This window comes from Microcaecilia unicolor, chromosome 3 (genome assembly GCF_901765095.1).
Source record: "Microcaecilia unicolor chromosome 3, aMicUni1.1, whole genome shotgun sequence".
Taxonomy (NCBI): domain Eukaryota; kingdom Metazoa; phylum Chordata; class Amphibia; order Gymnophiona; family Siphonopidae; genus Microcaecilia; species Microcaecilia unicolor.
The window spans coordinates 533,755,708-533,774,543 of NC_044033.1; the positions used below are offsets into that span (position 1 = coordinate 533,755,708).

The 18,836-nt window shown below is 43.8% G+C and overlaps 1 protein-coding gene across 1 annotated transcript in view; it reads right to left on the minus strand.

Annotated features, from left to right (window-relative positions):
* Positions 1-5,417: 5,417 nt before the first annotated feature.
* The window catches only part of LOC115464838 (mucin-2-like), a 75,334-nt gene continuing 61,915 nt past the window's right edge, over positions 5,418-18,836 (minus strand). The window contains exon 5 of the mRNA XM_030195197.1: positions 5,418-7,530. Coding sequence (XP_030051057.1) covers positions 5,905-7,530 — 1,626 coding nt within the window. The 3' untranslated portion in view covers positions 5,418-5,904. The remainder of the gene's footprint in view (positions 7,531-18,836) is intronic.

The following is an 18,836-nucleotide window of genomic DNA, read 5'->3' on the forward strand; positions in this document are numbered from 1 at the left end:
CTTGCCTAGCCTGTGTGCCTACCCTGCTTGTATATCCTGAGTGTATATCCTGAATCCTGTATCTGTCTAGCTAGTGTGTATTTCCTGGGTGGTTTCCTGTATCCTGTCTCTACCTAGCTAGAGGGTTTACCCTGTGGGTATTCCCGGATCTCCGTTTTGCCTAGTGTGTATGCTGCCCTAGTCCTTGCTCATGCTAGGCTTCTGTACGCCTTGTGTTTCTTGGTCTGTCTTCTGGGTCTTGCTAGTGGCTGTGCAGCAGCACACTGTCTGTGTTTAGTTCCTAGTCTGGTCTCCCTCGTGTATCCGAGACCCAGGGTGGGTCCTCTGGATCTTCAGTTCCTGCCTTATCCTGCAAGTCCTGCCGGCCACCAGCACTTCGGAGCTCAACTCCGGAGGACGGTGGCTAAGTGCAGGTGAAGCTGTTCCTGTTTCGTCTGTTCTAGTTGCCTGCCGCTGCCGCTCCTCGGCAGTGGCCCAAGGGCTCACAAACTCCAGTCCTGCCTCGAGGACCTGACAGAATGCCAAGGCCCTCGAGAACGCAACACTTACTGACATTGTGAGTATAATGTCTATGATGTTTTAATATTCTAATGGCTTAATAATGTATTTTTGTTTGTATTGTTTTAACATTGTGAATACCATATCTATGATAAATGAAATTTTTTTCCATGCTACTCATTGTAGTTTCATTCTATTCTGATAACCTTTATCATATTTCTGTTATATACATGTTTTCTGCACTGTTTTAATGTGTGCATTATTGCTATTAATAGGATTTAATATGGACAATCTCCTGGTTTACCTCACTATATAACTGGTGAATGCGGCCTGATTTGACTGCCTACTGTTAGTTGGCTTCTGCGTTTCCATCAGCTGTCTATCGTTGTAGATGTCAGGGTGTGAGCGGGTCATTGCACCAGTTGTCCTGGGAGCTGGAGTGGCCGGTTGGAGGAGCGGATTTCAACTCCATTTCCACCATGCAAGATCAACTTGGTCTGTCCGGACGATTTACATCTCTTCCAGCCGGAAAAGATTCAGCCAACTTCAAGAATGCAATCTGCTCCATAAAGTCCTTTCTAACAACACTTCCATGGACCATTTTAGATTCTCTTCCCTTTCCCTATTTCCTTCTACCCCCGTTTCTTCTATCTTACCTGATTTAATTGTAATCGTTTAACCACTGGTCTGGCGATAGCCTTATCAGTACATTGTAAGCCACTTTGAGCCTGCAACAATGTGGGAAAGAAGTGGGGTATAAATGTGCTAAATAATTAAATAAAATAAATAAATAAATATTAACAGTGTTTTACACTGAAATTTGGTTACTTTACTATTCTTATGTTGTTCACACAATTACTAGGAGGGGCATAATCGAACGGAAACGTCTATCTCCATGGGCATTTATCTCCGAGAACGGGTCCGTGAAGGGGCGGACCGAAGCGTATTTTCGAAAAACATGGCCGATTATCTTTTTTTGAGCTGGGCGTTTTTGTTTTTCAGCGATAATGGAAACCGAAAGCGCCCAGCTCAAAAACGAATAACTCCAAGACATTTATTCGTGGGAGGGGCCAGGATTCGTAGTGCACTGGTCCCCCTCACATGCCAGGACACCAACCGGGCACCCTAGGGGGCGCTTAAAAAAAAAAACAAAAACAAGGTAATAGAGCTCCCAGGTGCATAGCACCCTTCCCTTGGGTGTTGAGCCCCCCAAATCCCCCTCAAAACCCACTGCCCACAAGTCTACACCATTACTATAGCCCTAAGGGGTGAAGGGGGGCACCTACATGTGGGTACAGTGGGTTTGGGGGGGCGGTTTGGAGGGCTCCCATTTACCAGCACAAGTGTAACAGGTGGGGGGGGGGATGGGCCTGGGTCCACCTGCCTGAAGTCCACTGCACCCTCTAATAACTGCTCCAGTGACCTGCATACTGCTGCCAGGGAGGTGGGTATGACATTTGAGGGTGAAAATAAAAAGTTGTGAAACATCATTTTTTGTGGTGGGAGGAGGTTAGTGACCACTGGGGGAGTCAGGGGAGGTCATCCCCAATTCCCTCTGGGTGTTATCTGGTCATTTAGGGCACTTTTTGGGGCCTTATTCGTGAAAAAACAGGGTCCAGGAAAAGTGCCCTAAATTCTCGCTAAAAACGCATATTTTTTTTCCATTATCGGCGAAAGGCGCCCATCTCTGATCGCCCGATAACCACGCCCCAGTTCCGCCTTCACCACGCCTTCGACACGCCCCCATCAACTTTGTCCGCATCCGCGACGGAGTGCAGTTGAAAACGTCCAAATTCGGCTTTCGATTATACCGCTTTATTCGTTTTTGTGAGATAAACGTCTATCTCCTGATTTGGGTCACAATATAGGCGTTTTTCTATTTCGATTATAAGCAGGATAGTAACATAGTAACATAGTAGATGGCGGCAGAAAAAGACCTGCACAGTCCACCCAGTCTGCCCAACAAGATAAACTCACATGTGCCATTTTTTGTGTATACCTTACCTTGATTTGTACCTGTCTTTTTCAGGGCACAGACCCTATAAGTCTGCCCAGCACTATCCCCACCTCCCAACCACCCGCCCCGCCACCCACCACCGGCTCTGGCACAGACCATATACAGTAAGTCTGCCCAGCACTATCCCCACCTCCCAACCACCAGCCCTGCCTCCCACCACCGGCTAAGCTTCTGGGGATCCCTTCCTTCTGAGGAGGATTCCTTTAAGTTTATCCCACGCATGTTTGAATTCCGTTACCGTTTTCATCTCCACCACCTCCCGCGGGAGGGCATTCCAAGCATCCACCACTCTCTTCGTGAAAAAATACTTCCTGACATTTTTCTTGAGTCTGCCCCTCTTCAATCTCATTTCATGTCTTCTAGTTCTACCGCCTTCCCCTCTCCGGAAAAGGTTCGTTTGCGGATTAATACCTTTCAAATATTTGAACGTCTGTATCATATCAATTGTAGGTATTTTCTTGTGTCAGGCTATACTTATTGTACATTGCCTTGGGTAAATATCAAACAAAAAGGAGGGATAAGTGATGGCTTTCATGGAACACAAAAGGCCAAAAGGGGAAAGAAAATGTATTTGCAAAGCACTGCAAAGGACTGAGGGAGGGAGAGATAGATAGATTACCCCTCAATTCTCCCCACTCCCACAGTCCCTCTCAGTTCTTCCCACTCACCATAGTCTCTTTCAGTACTTTACCTTTCAATTCTCCCCATAGTCTGTATCTTATTACTTTACCTCTCAGTTTTCTCTGCTCCCTGTAAAGTACAAGAGATGGAATACTGGTTGTGACCTGCGTAACTGGAAAACCCTTAAAAAGCCTTCTTATTCTTCCCCACTCCCTCCCCCCCCAAAAAACCCCACATAGTGCTCTGATCCACCCACTCCCCCTGACATGGGAGCCTCTGATCCCCCCTCCCCCTGATGGCACAAACCCCTCCCCAATCCTTCTAACATGCAGGATAGACCCCCCCCCCCCCGCCCCCCTAGGCTACTATCCCTGGTGGTTCAGCTGTGCTATATTGAAATGGCAACCATTTGGAACTGGAGTGAATGGGCTTTGCTCCTGCCCCCCCCCCCCCTCCACTGCCCTGCTGGACCACCAGGGATATGCAGGTAGGCACAGGGGGCCTATACGGATTGTTAGAAGGATGGGGGGGGGGGGTGATTATGTGATTGGGGGTTTTGGGATCTGGGGCTCCTGTGCCTTCTAAGGATTTTGCAGTTATGCGAATCTCGATGATATTCAACTGGGGCCCACATAACTGTCCCACATAAGCTCCAATGGCCAGCCCCACTGAAAATTTCACTACTGATGTCTGCACATTTGCCCAGCTCTGAAGATCTGGGGCAAATTTAGCTGGCCAAGGTCAGTGTTTATAAAAAAAAGTAACCAGATGATTCTTTATTGTATTCAAGAGTTGAAAACAAGGGAGAACTGAACATGGGACTGGTTCTGTGCTCAATGGTTGCTTGTCAGCAGCTAAAACAACACTCAGCAAGTGAAATGCAATCTGTTTACTCTCAGCGAGATGCTGCGTCACAGATTGCATTTCACTCATTGAGCGTTTGTCTCCAAACAAGAAGCCTTGACCCCTGAATCAGGCGCATGTAGCACCAATATGTAGCTTTGTTGGGATCCCATCATCTGGTTCCTATTTTTATTGACTGACTCCACTTCCTTCATTTAGATTTTGGTTTGCTCCATTCGTGGAGGTTCTCTTCCTTCTTCCTGTTGCTTTTAAGAATGGAGAGTAAAGACACTTAAAATGGAATTGAGATCATGGAAAAGGACTTACAAGAAAATCAACAAGAGGAAGTGGTAAAGAAACTAGGCCCAACCTGACTCTAAAAATAAAACAATCAAACAACAAATGTACCTTCTGCTTTTGGACCCATTTTCATGGTTCATGGTTCAAGCTCTCACATCGGCGTGGATCATATTGCAATAGTGGTCCCAAGATGGGGGCGTGGAAGGAAAGGAGAGGGTATCTACATTTAGTTCACCTCTTTTCCATGGTCAATCAAGAATATGTATATTGTGACACCACCACCACCACCACCACCACCACCTCCTAGCTCTCTGCTTCAGCTGCTAGCTCTCCTCTTTCCCTCCCACCAGGGTTGCCAGGTGGAAATTTTTTTTCCCACCCAATCCAGCCTAAAAACAGCCCAAAACCCGCCCAAACTCAAACCCCGCCCCTGACACCCCCACCCCCGCGTCATCAACCCCGCCCCCGCCGTCACCGGCCCCGCCTCCCCCGTCACCGGCCCTGCCCAGAACGTCACTAACCCCGCCCAAAATGTCACTAACCCCGCCCCCACGGCCGAAAAAACCGCCTGAAAACCGCCCAAAAAAAAAAGAAGCCCAAAAAACCGCAACCTGCCGCGGGCAAAAATTTCCCGCGGCGGGTCGCAGAAAACCGCCCAATTGGGCAGTAAAACCACCCACCTGGCAACACTGCCTCCCACGAAGGTGGGGTATTAAGTGGTTAACGGCTAAACAGGACCCAGCCCATAACCTGCTGCATCTGTTTCCTCCTCCAGGACTCTCCTCGGTCCTAGCGACCTCCTGCTATACATCCCCTTACTGTTAGTGACTCACCCAGTCCTTCTCCCTGGACATTATAGGGGAACAGCGCCCTCTAGGGGCCTAACCAGGGTAGGACAGCCTCATACTTATCACAATATTCTTATCATTGGAGGGTTTACAGTCTAGTTTGTATCTGAGGCAATGGAGGGTTAAGTCGTAGGGTTACCATATGGCTCCAGAAAAAGGAGGACACATTGATCCAATCCGGGTTTTGCTTCCATTGAAAGGAATGGAAGTAAAACCCAGACTGGCTCAACCTGTCCTCCTTTTTCTGGAGCCATATGGTAACCCTAGTTAAGTGACTTGCTCAAGGTCACAGTTACATCAGTGGATTTGAAAATGGCTTCCCTGGTTCTCACCCTCCAAACACTGGCTCAGGACATCATGAATCCCTGAGCTGGACCTGTGTGCCATCCACAAATTGATCACCTCACACATTGCTTCTTTTTCCAGATCATTTATAAACAGGTGCAATGTCACAGTACAGATTCTTGGGGTAGCGTTTTCCATTTGGAAAGCTGACCATTTACTTGTACTCTCTTTTCTGTCTTTTAGCCAGTTCCTAGTTTGCAATCAGACTCCATTCCTTATTGCATGACTCTGGCATCCAAATTTGGGAGCTCTGCCCCAGACAGTTTTCAAAGTGATCGATTTATGACTAGGATCGTGTATCCTTTGAAAACTGACTGCTATAAATTCATGACTATCATCGTTGCATAACACTGCAAATAATTGTACAATAGACAGGGATGAACGTACTGGGTAGCTTTTTCATTGATTAGTTCATCATTCACATCGGTAAGCTCAGGGAAGGCAGTGAGCAGTGCAGAGAAGAGTGAGAGTTACCAATATCCAGAAAGTGTTGCCTGCAGCAGGGGGCGCCACGCAATTTGCCTCGGTATTGGTGGCATCCTGATAGCTGCGGGTGTCTATTGATTTGGGGGCCTCCTTAGGATCCGAATACGAGGGTACGATGGCATTTCCATGGTAGAAGGGGATAATCACCGTGTGTGTAGTACGGGTATAACTGCTTTCGTTAGTGGTTGTGTCAGCTTTGTGGGTAGTACTTTCATATGTGGTGGTATTACTGGGTGAGGAAGTAATATAGAAATGATTGACATATGAGGGGGTGGGAGATATGTAGTTAGGAGGTGCATAAATACTGCCATATGTGGGGGTGGCAGCAATGTAGGCCGGTACGTAGAAAGAGCTGACGTAACTGGATTCAGAGGAATAGGCAGGAGTGGTAGGATTGTCTGAGGCCTCGGTACTAGTAGGGGTACTGATGTCATTGGCATCTGTGGAGATCTGGCCAGCAACGGTGGGAGTCATACTGATATCCGCAGAATAGTCAAAAGAAGGCGTGATGGAATCTGTGTCAAGGGTAGGGGTGGTAGTAATATCCGTAGGGGTGTCCATGGAAAAGACGGGGGTGGCGTCAGTATCAAAGCTAGGGGTGAGAGCGATATCTGTAGAGGTGTCAGTGACAAAGTTGGGGTTGGGAGTGGGAGTACTTATGGCTTCAGAGTCTAAGGGAGGGGTGGTAGTAACAGGGGTGTTGGCGATGAAAAGGGAAGTACCAATCGGGGAAGTCTTCTGGACATCAGTGAGGGTGTCTCCAGTAACAATAGGGGTATCTGTCACCACAGTTGTTAGGTTCACTGCATCAGAAGCAGTGTCCGGAACAGTGCCGCCAGTAGCATTGGTAGGGGTAGTGTTATCATCAGTCAGGTCACCAGTGGCAGCGGCTGTGGTATATGTAGGGAATGTGCGTACCTGAGACGTGTCAGTGGCATCTGTGAAGCCGGTAGTGGTATAATTCTGGCTGGCTGTGACTTGGCTGGGAGTGGCAGTGTCTTGGATGGGAGTGGTGGTGAGCTGGCCTGGAGTAGCGGTGACTTGGCTGGGAGTGGTGATGACTTGGCTGGGAGTGTCAGTGACTTGGCTGGGAGTGTCAGTGAACTGGCTGGGAGTGTCTGTGACTTGGCTGGGAGTGTCAGTGACTTGACTGGGAGTGTCAGTGACTTGGCTGGGAGTGTCAGTGACTTGGCTGGGAGTGGAAGAGGGACTAGAGATGGTGCTGATGGAATATGCGTTAGTTTTTTTAGTATCAATGGACGAAGTGTTCTCGGTTGCAGGAGTAGGGGATTGTGTTGAGGCATAGTTGGGGTTGGTGAAGGTGGAAGAGGAAGTGGAGAAAGAGGGAGTATAGATAGCAACGATGGACTCTTGTCCAGCTGATGGATCTGGGTGAAATGGTTCCCCAGCTTCAGCTGTCACTTCTTCGATCCATTCCAGATAGTTGGATACCACAGTGTAGACTCCAGGACTCTTCTTCCTGCCACAGCTCACACGCCAGCTTACTATTCCCACCTGGTACCAGATATTCTCTCTCCGACTCTTGCATGCCAGAGGCCCACCACTGTCACCCTGCAAGGACAAGAGAAAATATGCTACTATAAAATCGATATTATTCCCATGAAGGATGCTAGAATGAAGAACCTTTGAAACCTCAAGGATCATCTAGTGTGTTTCTTTCCTCATCGTACAGTGATCCTCTGACTTGACTTGGTCATTACTAAGGATTCGCTAGTCACATCCACCCCCGTCTTGAAGTCAGTTACTATCCTGGCCCTCTTGCGAAACTGCCTATACCTAAACTTTGGAATAACTTACCAATAACTATTAACTCAGAACCTTCCTATCCTAGATTTTAAAAACTGCTCAGAACTTTGCTGTTCATACAAACTTTTTCCACATTGATCCTGTCCCTTAAATTCAACATTGTCTTCTCTTCCCTTTTCTGCATGTCCATTGAACTTTTATAAAGATACTCTCTAAACTGCTTTGATGCAATTTTCTGAGTAGTGGCATCTCAAGCTTCGGTAAATAAACAAGTGATTAGTCCAGTGCTTTTTTACTAGGAAAAAGTTGCCGTTACTCATACAGAGCCAACCTTAGGGAGTGGGGTGACGATCCCCGGCTCTGCCCCTACAACATCCATATCTCTGTCGTGCAGCACTGCACATATTTTATTTAATAACTGCCTTTATGAAGAAATTCAGCGCTGCTTACGTCCAGTAGCGCTATAGAAATGCTAAGTAGTAGTAGTAATAGGCATGCATAGCTGAGCAGGTGAATTTAGGACAGCTGAAAACTAAATTCCCAGGCACTGAACATCTCAGGACCAAATTGAATAAAAAAGTAAATTTTCCCTCCGCTCCCCACTCCCCCCTCCCGTGGTTCATAGCCTCCTCCCAACCCACTGCTGAAGAGTAAAGATCCCCCATCCCTATCCCCTACTTCCAACCCAGGATAGGCTCCCCCAGGCCTAACTGAGGTCCCTAGTGGTTCAGTGAGAGAGAGGGTGGTGGAGGCAGGAGGAAAGCCCGCTCACTCCTGCCCCTAGTGGCTGCCTTAACAAAATGGCTGCCATGAACTCTACAGGCTGCAAGCGGTCAGAGTAGCCATTTTGGATTCACAACCACTAGGGGCAGCAGTGAGTGGGTTTTATGCCTGCTTCCACTCCCCCCTCCCCCACTGGATCACCAGGGACCTCTGGTAAGCTCAATGGGGGGGGGGGGGTTTATCCTGGTTTGGAGGTGGGGTGACTGGGAGGGGGGTTAAGGGGATCACTCTTCAGCAGTGGGTTGGGAGAGCAGCTATTGACCATGGGAGGAAGGGAGGAGCAGAGGGAAACTGTACAAGTGGGGGTGGATGGGAAGGGGTAAGGACCTATGGGGGGATGAGTTGGGGATCTTCACTATTAAGCATTGGGTTGGGAGGGGGGAGCTGATGACCATGGTGGGGGAGGGGGAAGCAGAGGAAAACTGGACTTTTTTAAATGTGGGTCCCGGTCGATAACCAGGACTCGCAGTCCCTAGAACTGTCTTAGGCCCTGGACCAGAACCCGATATTCAGTCCCACTGCCTTCACATGGCTCAGCACTGAATATCCAGGGCTAATTTAGCTGGTGACATTAACTGTACAAAAAAAAATAAAAAAACGTTGACTGCCACTGGCTAAATATTGGCCCAAAAATGTTTTAACAGCATAACTATAGTGGAATGACGAGATATAAACATAACTGCAATGAATGAGCTAAACTTGGAAATGGCAAATGGAAATTCTGGTAATAGGAATAAGACGATAATAGTATCAGAAATGTAAATGTTTAACAGCACCGCAGAACAATCAAATAACAGAAATATGATAAATATCAGAAGGCGAATGATACCTTTAATAGGCTGCATGGAAGAAAATTCATATAACAGATATGAGATTCACAATATCATCACTGTACAAATGAATCACCTTTATAGACAACACATTTGAATATTCAAATAACACAGAAATGATGTTAATAATTGGACCAAATTACAAGGACACACACATAAACTTTTCCACCTCGAGAACAAACTATTAGATATCACACCAGTCACAACCAACAGCAAAGACACTCCTGGAGCAGACAATCTCGCAAGATACTTCAACAAAAAAATAGTACAACTACGACTTAAAATACCTGTCAGTACCATCGACTATGCTGAACTCCTTAACTGCCTAGACCCAGTCCCTGGCATTCACCCAGCGGACAGGACCTGGACTAACTTCGAGATATTATCGGAGAACATCATCTCCCAAACGCTCAAAAGATTTGCCAAATCTCACTGCAAACTAGATATATGCCCAAACAACCTGATGACATCTGCTCCTCAACAATTTATAAACGACATAACGAAACACCTGAATTACATGCTACAAAATGGACTCTTCCCGAAGGAAAAAGGAAACATTTTACTCACCCCCATACCCAAAGACGCAAAGAAAAGTGCCAGTGAATTAACTAACTACAGACCAGTAGCATCCATTCCCTTAATAACCAAATTAACGGAAGGGTTGGTGACCAAGCAACTTACAAACTATCTAGATAAATTTTCAATACTTCACGATTCCCAGTCAGGATTTCGGTCTAACCACAGTACCGAAACAGTATTAGTAACTCTCATGACTAAATTCAAACAAACGATTGCATCCGGTAAGAATATACTACTTTTACAATTTGACATGTCAAGCACTTTCGACATGGTTGACCACGGAATTTTATTACATATCCTTGAATACTTCGGAATCGGAGGCAACGTCCTCAATTGGTTCAAGGGATTCCTAACCACAAGATCATACCAAGTAACATCTAACTCGACTATTTCAGCCGCATGGGTACCTGAATGCGGAGTACCACAAGGATCCCCCCTCTCGCCGACTCTATCAACTTAATGATGATACCCTTGGCAAAATTACTATCAAATCAAAACCTTAATCCATACATTTATGCAGATGACGTAACGATCTACATCCCATTGAAACATGACCTAAAAGAAATTTCCAATGACATCAACCAAAGTCTCAATATCATGCATTCCTAGGCGGACGCATTTCGGCTAAAACTCAATGCAGAAAAAACCCAGTTCCTAATACTCACCTCCCAACACAACAAGAAAAAATTCACCGCCATTAACACACCAACTCTAAACCTTCCTATTTCAGAAACCCTAAAAATTCTTGGAGTCACCATTGATCGACACCTAACACTAGAGAACCACGCAAAAAACACAACCAAGAAGATGTTCCACTCAATGTGGAAATTAAAAAGAATAAGACCTTTCTTCCCAAGGAGTGTTTTCCGCAACCTGGTACAATCAACGTTGCTCAGTCATCTAGACTATTGCAATGCACTATATGCCGGCTGCAAAGAACAAATAATCAAGAAACTCCAGACAGCCCAGAACACTGCAGCTAGACTCATATTTGGCAAACCAAAATTTGAAAGTGCCAAGCCCTTACGAGAAAAATTACACTGGCTCCCACTTAAGGAATGCATCACGTTCAAAGTATGCTCACTAGTTCACAAAATTATCCAAGGAGACGCACCAGCTTACATGTCAGACCTGATAGACCTACCACCTAGGAATGCCAAAAGATCATCCCGTACATTCCTTGATCTGCACTTCCCCAGCTGCAAAGGAATGAAATACAAACTAATGCATGCATCAAACTTTACCTACCTGAACACACAGTTATGGAACGCACTGCCGCGCAGCTTGAAATCGATCTACGAAAGAATGAACTTCTGCATATTACTGAAGACCCCTCTCTAATAAAGCGTACCACAAAGATCAACAAATGTGAATATACACAGCTCACCCATCTATATTCAGAACTGTTTCACAATATCTGCTTGTATACTATAACTTTGTTTTATTATCATCATGCTGACCAAGATCCTGCAATACTAAATGTTTATTTACTAACATTCTTCCACTACTCATGATGTATTGTAAGCCACTTTGAGCCTGCAAAGAGGTGGGATAAGGTGGGATACAAATGCAACAAATAATAATAATAATAATAATGTGTTTCGTACAATGAAATACAAACAGCTTTAGGTACACAAGTGAGTGAGTGGGGAAAATCCACTTCTTATTTCTAGAATAAGCAGCATAAAATGTATTGTACTGTTTTGAGATCTTGCCAGGTACTTGTGACCTGCGTTGGGCACTGTTGGAAACAGGATACTAGGCTTGATGTACCTGTCCCAGTATGGCACCTCTTATGTTCTTATTTAAGGTTCCACAATAGGTGTCACCAACCAGGAAAAGGATCTAGGTGTCATCGTTGATAATACGTTGAAACCCTCTGCTCAATGTGTGATGGAAGCTAAGAAATCAAATAGAATGTTAGGTATTATTAGGTTATCAATAGAAATCAAACAAAATAAAACATGGAAAAGAAAGCAAGATACTACCTTTTTTATTGGACATAACTTAATACATTTCTTGATTAACTTTCGAAGGTTGCCCTTCTTCGTCAGATCGGAAATAAGCAAATGTGTTAGTTGATAGTATATATAAGTGAAGCATCAAAGCATTTCAATGACAGTCTAGCAAGGTGGGGGTGGGTAGGAGGTATGCATGGGTACATCAAAGCATTTAATTTCATTGATAGTCTAACAGGATGGGTGTGGGTAGTTGAGAGGAGAGTGATAAACAGAGCGATACAACTTTATGGTTTATAATGGGCTAGAAAACCCAGATCCTTGTTAAGTCCTGTCTGTTGGGTGTCAAAATATTCAATCATTCTGACTTATTAGGAAAGGAATAGAAAACAAAACCAAAAATGTTATAATGCCTTTGTATTGCTTCATGGTACGACTGCACCTCTAATATTGTGTGCAATTCTGGTCACTGCATCTCAAAAAATATATAGTGGAATTAGAAAAGGTACAGAGGATGACGAAAATAATAAATGTGATGGGACGAATTCCCTATGAGGAAAGACTGAAGCGGTTACGGCTCTTCAGCTTGGAGAAAAGATGGCTGAGAGGAGATATGATAGAGGTCTATAAAATAATGAGTGGAATGGAATGGGTGAACGTGAATCGCTTGTTTGCGCTTTCCAAAAATACTAGTACTAGGGGGCACGCAATGAAGCTATTAGTATTTAAAACAAATTGGAGAAAATATTTCTTCACTCAATATGTAATAAAAGTCTGAATTCATTGTCAGAGAATGTGGTAAAAGCAGTTAGTTTAGTGGGGTTTAAAAAAAGGTTTGACTAACTTCCTAAAAGAAAAGTCCATAAGCCTTTATTAAGATGGACTTGGGAATAATCCACTGTATAAGCAGAATAAGCAGAATAAAATCTATTTTACTGTTCTGGGATCTTGCCAGGTACTCGTGATCTGGATTGTCCACTGTTGGAAACAGGATACTGGTCTTGATGGACCTTTGGTTCAAATATAGCAACAAGATTCATGCTACTGTTCCCAGGGACAAGCAGTGGCTTCCCCGTGTCTATCTCAATACCTGACTAGGAACTTTTCCTCCAGGAACTTGTCCAAACCTTTTTAATCTTAATATGCTAACTGCTGATACCACATCCTCTGGCAACAAATTCCAGAGTTGTGTTTTTAATAACTCTACCTCAAATGAACAGTACCTCTGTCTGATTGTTACTTTTCCTTTCCCATATTCATATAGATGGTTTTTATATTTTATGAAACCTGTTTTGCCCTTGTTCTGAGGAAAGCCCAGGAGACTAACCCTGCCTGCACTGTCACACCAGCTATGGTCATTTATGCACTTTGTTATATACATATCCTCGCTGTGCATGAGAGCTGCGTGCATTACAAAGAAAATTAAGCATTAAGCATACAGTTGGATATGATAACTGAAAGGCAGTATTTCAAGAATCTAATAATAATAAATGAATGAAGAAATAACTAAGACAGGACTTTGATGGGAAGTGAGCCTCTGCTAGGAGCCTAGGAGAAGGCCTCTGTTCACAAAAAAAACTTTGGGAAGATAGCAAGTTTCTGTGAGTAGTTCTTAAATTGGGTGCAAAGCAGCTGAAAGCCAGAAGCCTCATTCATACTAATTTTGCCCTCTTACTGACTTACAAATGCATTCACTCTGCAGCTCCTCAGTACCTCTCCACTCTCATCTCTCCCTACATTCCTCCCCGGGAACTCCATTCACTGGGTAAATCTCTCTTATCTGCACCCTTCTCCTCCACCGCTAACTCCAGACTCCGTTCCTTCTATCTTGCTGCACTGTATGCCTGGAATAGACTTCCTGAGCCAGTATGCCAAGCCTCATCTCTGGCCATCTTCAAATCTAGGCTAAAAACCCACCTCTTCGATGCTGCTTTTAACTCCTAAACCTAAACCTTCAACTGTCCCGTATCCCTGATATGTCCTGTCTGTCCTAACCCTTATCCCTTACTTGTCCTGTCTGTCTGTCATAATTAGATTGTAAGCTCTATTGAGCAGGGACTGTCTCTCCATGTTCAAGTGTGAAGCGCTGCGTACGTCTGGTAGCGCTATAGAAATGATAAGTAGTAGTAGTAGGGAGGTGAGAAGGAGCAGCTGGGAGGACCAGAGTTCCCTTGTGGGAGCAGTTGGGAGAGATACTCAGGAGATGAGCCACCGGAGCTACTCTAAACTTGTCCTCATGTAGTCATTGGATTTGGCCGCTCCTAGCAGTCTTACTTGCATGCTCTGTAAATGCTGTAACTTATTGCGCCTGTCTTACCTTTGTAGTACTGACCTTTAAATGCATCCACTCTGCAGCCCCCCCATTACCTCTCCACTCTCATCTCTCCCTACATTCCTCCTCGTGAACTCCGCTCACTGGACAAATCTTTCTTGTCGTCCCCCTTCTCCTCCACTGCTAACTCCAGGCTTCGCTCCTTTTCTCTCGCGGCACCTTATGCCTGGAATAGACTTCCTGAGCCTGTACGTCTAGCTCCATCTCTACCTGTTTTCAAATCAGTGCTGAAAACCCACCTTTTCACCACTGCTTTGGCTCCTAGCCACTACCCAATTACCCTTCCCTTGTTCCTTCCTTCCTTCTCACCCATTATTTCCCTCACCCGTAACTGTCTTGTCTGTCTGTGTTATTTAGATTGTAAGCTCTTTTGAGCAAAGACTGTCTCTTTGTATCAGGTGTTCAGCGCTGGGTGCGTCTGGTAGTGCTATACTAATGCTAATAATAATAATTAGTGACCAGTAAGTATACGATAGTCGCTAGATCTTGTTTCTTGAAAGAAATGTACAGGTGCCAAATTTGGTACAAACGTATAAAAGGTTGTGCTGTGGGTTTCAATCGTGAGAACTGAACCCACAGACCATGAACTGATCCTTTGAGTAAAATAGCTCTTAGTGAGGAGCTTAAAGTTGAAAGATTGTCCAAGTCAACTTAAGCAGACAAGCTCGGACCTGGAGTGCCTAAGACTGAGTTTGTATTTGTTGTGTCATAGTTCCTACTGCAGAGACACTTTTATTGACATCTGAGAGATCTGTGGCTTGGTGAGGCCTTATTTTCACATCATTAAATGTCATTGACATGTGATGTTGAAGGACTTGATAATGTCACCAGTTGGGCTCATGTAGGATATTGAGGAGGACTGGGAATAGCACGAAAAGCTAGTCATGCCTTCAGGTTCTAATCAGTTTGCTTTATTCTAGAAGTTTCTTTCAAACTTTGTCTTTATTTATGCATTTTTCATTCAAATGAACAAACTTTTCACACAATCATATAGTTTCAAGTAGTTACATTAGTTAATTTAAGTATTAAGTAATCTATTTAATACAGGAACAATCTTCAGGTGTCAAGAACGGGCCCCCACACTGTGTCAAATGAGCAAAGCTGTCAAATTCTTCAACACTTTCGTGCCAGTTGTGACAAGGAGGCTTAGTTACAACATTACAGAGATGGAAGAAGAGAAAAGAGGAGAAACTGCATAAAAAGCAGGCTATTAGCACAGCAAATCTTAAAAGCCAAGACCTCACTTTACTGACAAGAAACTCAATCGCCTTTTCAAGTTTACACTGATTCTCAGCTGGGATACGAAGATCATCTCATAAAACCTTATTTGTGGTACTTTCTTTTCAAATTATTCATCAAGATCAGATTAGACAAACTAGGCCGCATTCAGTAAATGACCCCCAAAACTAGCCTAGAGCTATATTATTTTTTTTAAATTATTTATCAATTTATCCAAATAACAGTACAAGTATCCACTTGTGACAAGCAACACAGGGTAAAGAAACAGATTACTATAACCCTTCCTTAGACCACAATCAAGAGGGAGACTAACAAGGGAAATGAAGGAGAATACACAGAAAAAGAAAACAAAGGCCCTGGTTATATAGCCACTGTCAACCCTTAAATCACTAACTTCAAGCTGTTACAACATCTCTGGATAGTCGCTTCAGGTCAATGAAATATCTGGAATAAATAAAACATAATTCACATCTAAATAACGTACTATACACTTGAACACGCATGTGCCAGTAAAAAAAGTCACACTCAAAGCTTTAACAGTATCTCTCATACCCATGAAGGACCTTTTGCCTATCTTGTGTGGTTTTGGTAACGTCTGGATAAATCCATAATTTCTGACCACAGAGTTCTTGAAATAGTCTTAATACAGCATTTGAATCCTGTTCAAATGTAACATGGTGTCAGAATTATTGAGCAGTATGTCAGTTGATTGTGCTGAATCAGATACAAATATATATAGCAATACAAAAATACAGCTTTAAAAATATATTTGAAACTGCAGCAGAAACTGGCTCTCATTTCAAGCCCATCTTCCCCCCTCCCTTTTCCTGGGAAACTTTTGGGAACACTTAACAGAGACAAAAGGGCACTGCTTCACAGAGATATAAAACTTCTTTCTCCTCCCACTTGAAGGACTGGTAACAAAAGCATGACTAAGGTGGGTACCTGAAGGCTCACCAACATCAAAACACAATTGCAGACAGAGGGTCTGGGAAGGCGTAACTCCAGCTATTGACAACAAAGAACTCAGAGGAAAACCATAAACAAAACATTTGCCTGTCATCAGAGGTATACCTGCCCCCTCCCATCAGCTATCAGACATGAAGACGCCAAGACATGTGCAGAAAGGAAAGACTTATAATGTAATCATGTGAACAGACTACAATAACCATAATGCCTTGCAAAATATCCAGTGCAAACCAGGAAGCAAATGATCCAGGACATGCACCCACCATGCTTCTCTGCTAACTATAAAAAGCCTGGAAATAGCCCAGCTTGCCCTCTTGGGACCTGTTTCTTCTTGGGATCTGCTGCTCTGGGGACCTACAGCTCTACCCTTCTCTCCTGTAACCATGTGCCATGTGCTCATCACTCAGCTTTGTAACAAGGACTTGTAAGTAACTAATAATTCATATTTACCTTACTTAAGCACAGATTCTCTGTAAGATCTCTTAAGACTCATCTCTCGCTGCAACATTAATTGCTAAAATTGGAACTTAATAAACCCTTTTGAATCTAAATATGTGGTGTTCCTGTTCTTTCTTAAACCTGGTAATGCAGGTTAATGTAATCCAATAAATATACTTAATTTCTTTCATTCAGTGTAATTGTGAATCATCTTACCTTATAGGTAAGTGGTGGAGAAATTAATATCCTAAAATTTATGAATACAGCGCCTGCACTTAAAAATTATAAACATTAGCAAGTGCTCTAGAGCTCTTCCCCCAAGATAAATCATTTCTTGTAACACAAATACCAAAGAAACCAATAAGGTTGCTCTATTAGACAGATCATTAAGTGAATCTTCCAATATTGCAGACAAATCTTTTAAATCATTATCTTATTTCTAATCTTGAATTTGAACTAAACTTCACTGTAACTGTGCTGTGCCTCCCCCACTGCTTTCTTTACTGGTAGACAGTAAACCTTATTGAACGGAGGAATATGTTCAGAGGAAGACTTTAAACATTCAAAAAAATATATCTTAAGCAAACTAAAGGGGAGGCACCAACAGGTTTAGGAAAGTTCAGAAACCTAAGATTTAATCGTCTGTTAAAATTTTCAATCTGGTCCAACATATGATGTATAATCAAGTTATCTTTCGCCAATGTTGTCATGGTGTCTTTAATAGAGTTTACCTCCGTTTGAATTTCTTGTACCTGCTCAGAAGAGTCATGTTTCAACTTTAGAAGCAAGATTTGTTGTTTCCTGAGTCAATTTTACAACAGAAGCATTCAGCCTCTCTGTCCCCTCCAGAGAGCATCCAGTGTCGCTATCACCACAGAAACAGAAATCCCCTTCTCTGTTGATATCATACTTCCTGTCGAAGTTTCCCCAATGGGAGCTCTGCTGCCGCTAGACCCCAGCTCAGTGACTTCCATCAACATTAAGTTCAGCTTCTCCTCCTGGATAGGGGCAGGGCATGGGGAGACGTCGGTTTCTGGCGGAGACAATGGCGTGTCGTGCTCCAATGAAGCAGAAGCTCATTCTTGCTGCCTCTCAGTGTTCATACCAGCATTATCTAGTGGACGTCGAGTTGAATAGCAGTCTAGAGTTTGCTGAACGGGGAAGAAGTTCTGGCCAACAGCAGTAAGACCTTAACGATCCCTTTGTTTTCATGTGAGGCATAGTTTTCTGAGTAAAACTCTTTCAGCAAAACAGAGAGCCAACTGCTCACTCTTGGCCACTCCCATCATTTCCCAGAGCGCTATTTTATACAGAGCACTACAGAATACGTCTTAGATCCTATTTCAACGCCCACTTTTGGGGTGCTGAGATTCACTCCAGCTGTATAAATGCAATGCCTCCTTTTGAGTAGCAAGCTGGGGGATTTAGGCGCACAGAATTATAGAAGAGAGAGCAGGAAGATGCGTTTACAAAATCTAATTAATGCCACTTAACTGCACTAATTGATTGTTAACATCAATTTATTTAATTCATTTATCTTTGAACTGTGGGCATCATATATACAAGCAAACCCACACCAACAGCTGATCCACTAAATAACTCAATAACATCAATAGATCATTTTCTTAATCTACATAATCCTTCACCACTATGATCCCAAGCAGACAGAATCTGGTCGGCCTTTCACCCATTTACAACTGATCAAGTCAAATGCACTCTTCACAAATACGCTAAATAACAAGGCCTACTTGATAAATGCCCTAGTTACCTTCTCAAATCAGCCCCTAGGGCTCTTCAGCTTGGAGAAAAGATGGCTGAGGGGAGATGTGATAGAGTTCTATAAAATAATCAGTGGAGTGGAATGGGTAGACGTGAATTGCTTGTTTATTCTTTCGAAAAATACTAGGACTAGGGGGTATGCAATGAAGTTACAAACTACTACTACTACTTATCATTTCTATAGCGCTACTAGACATACGCAGC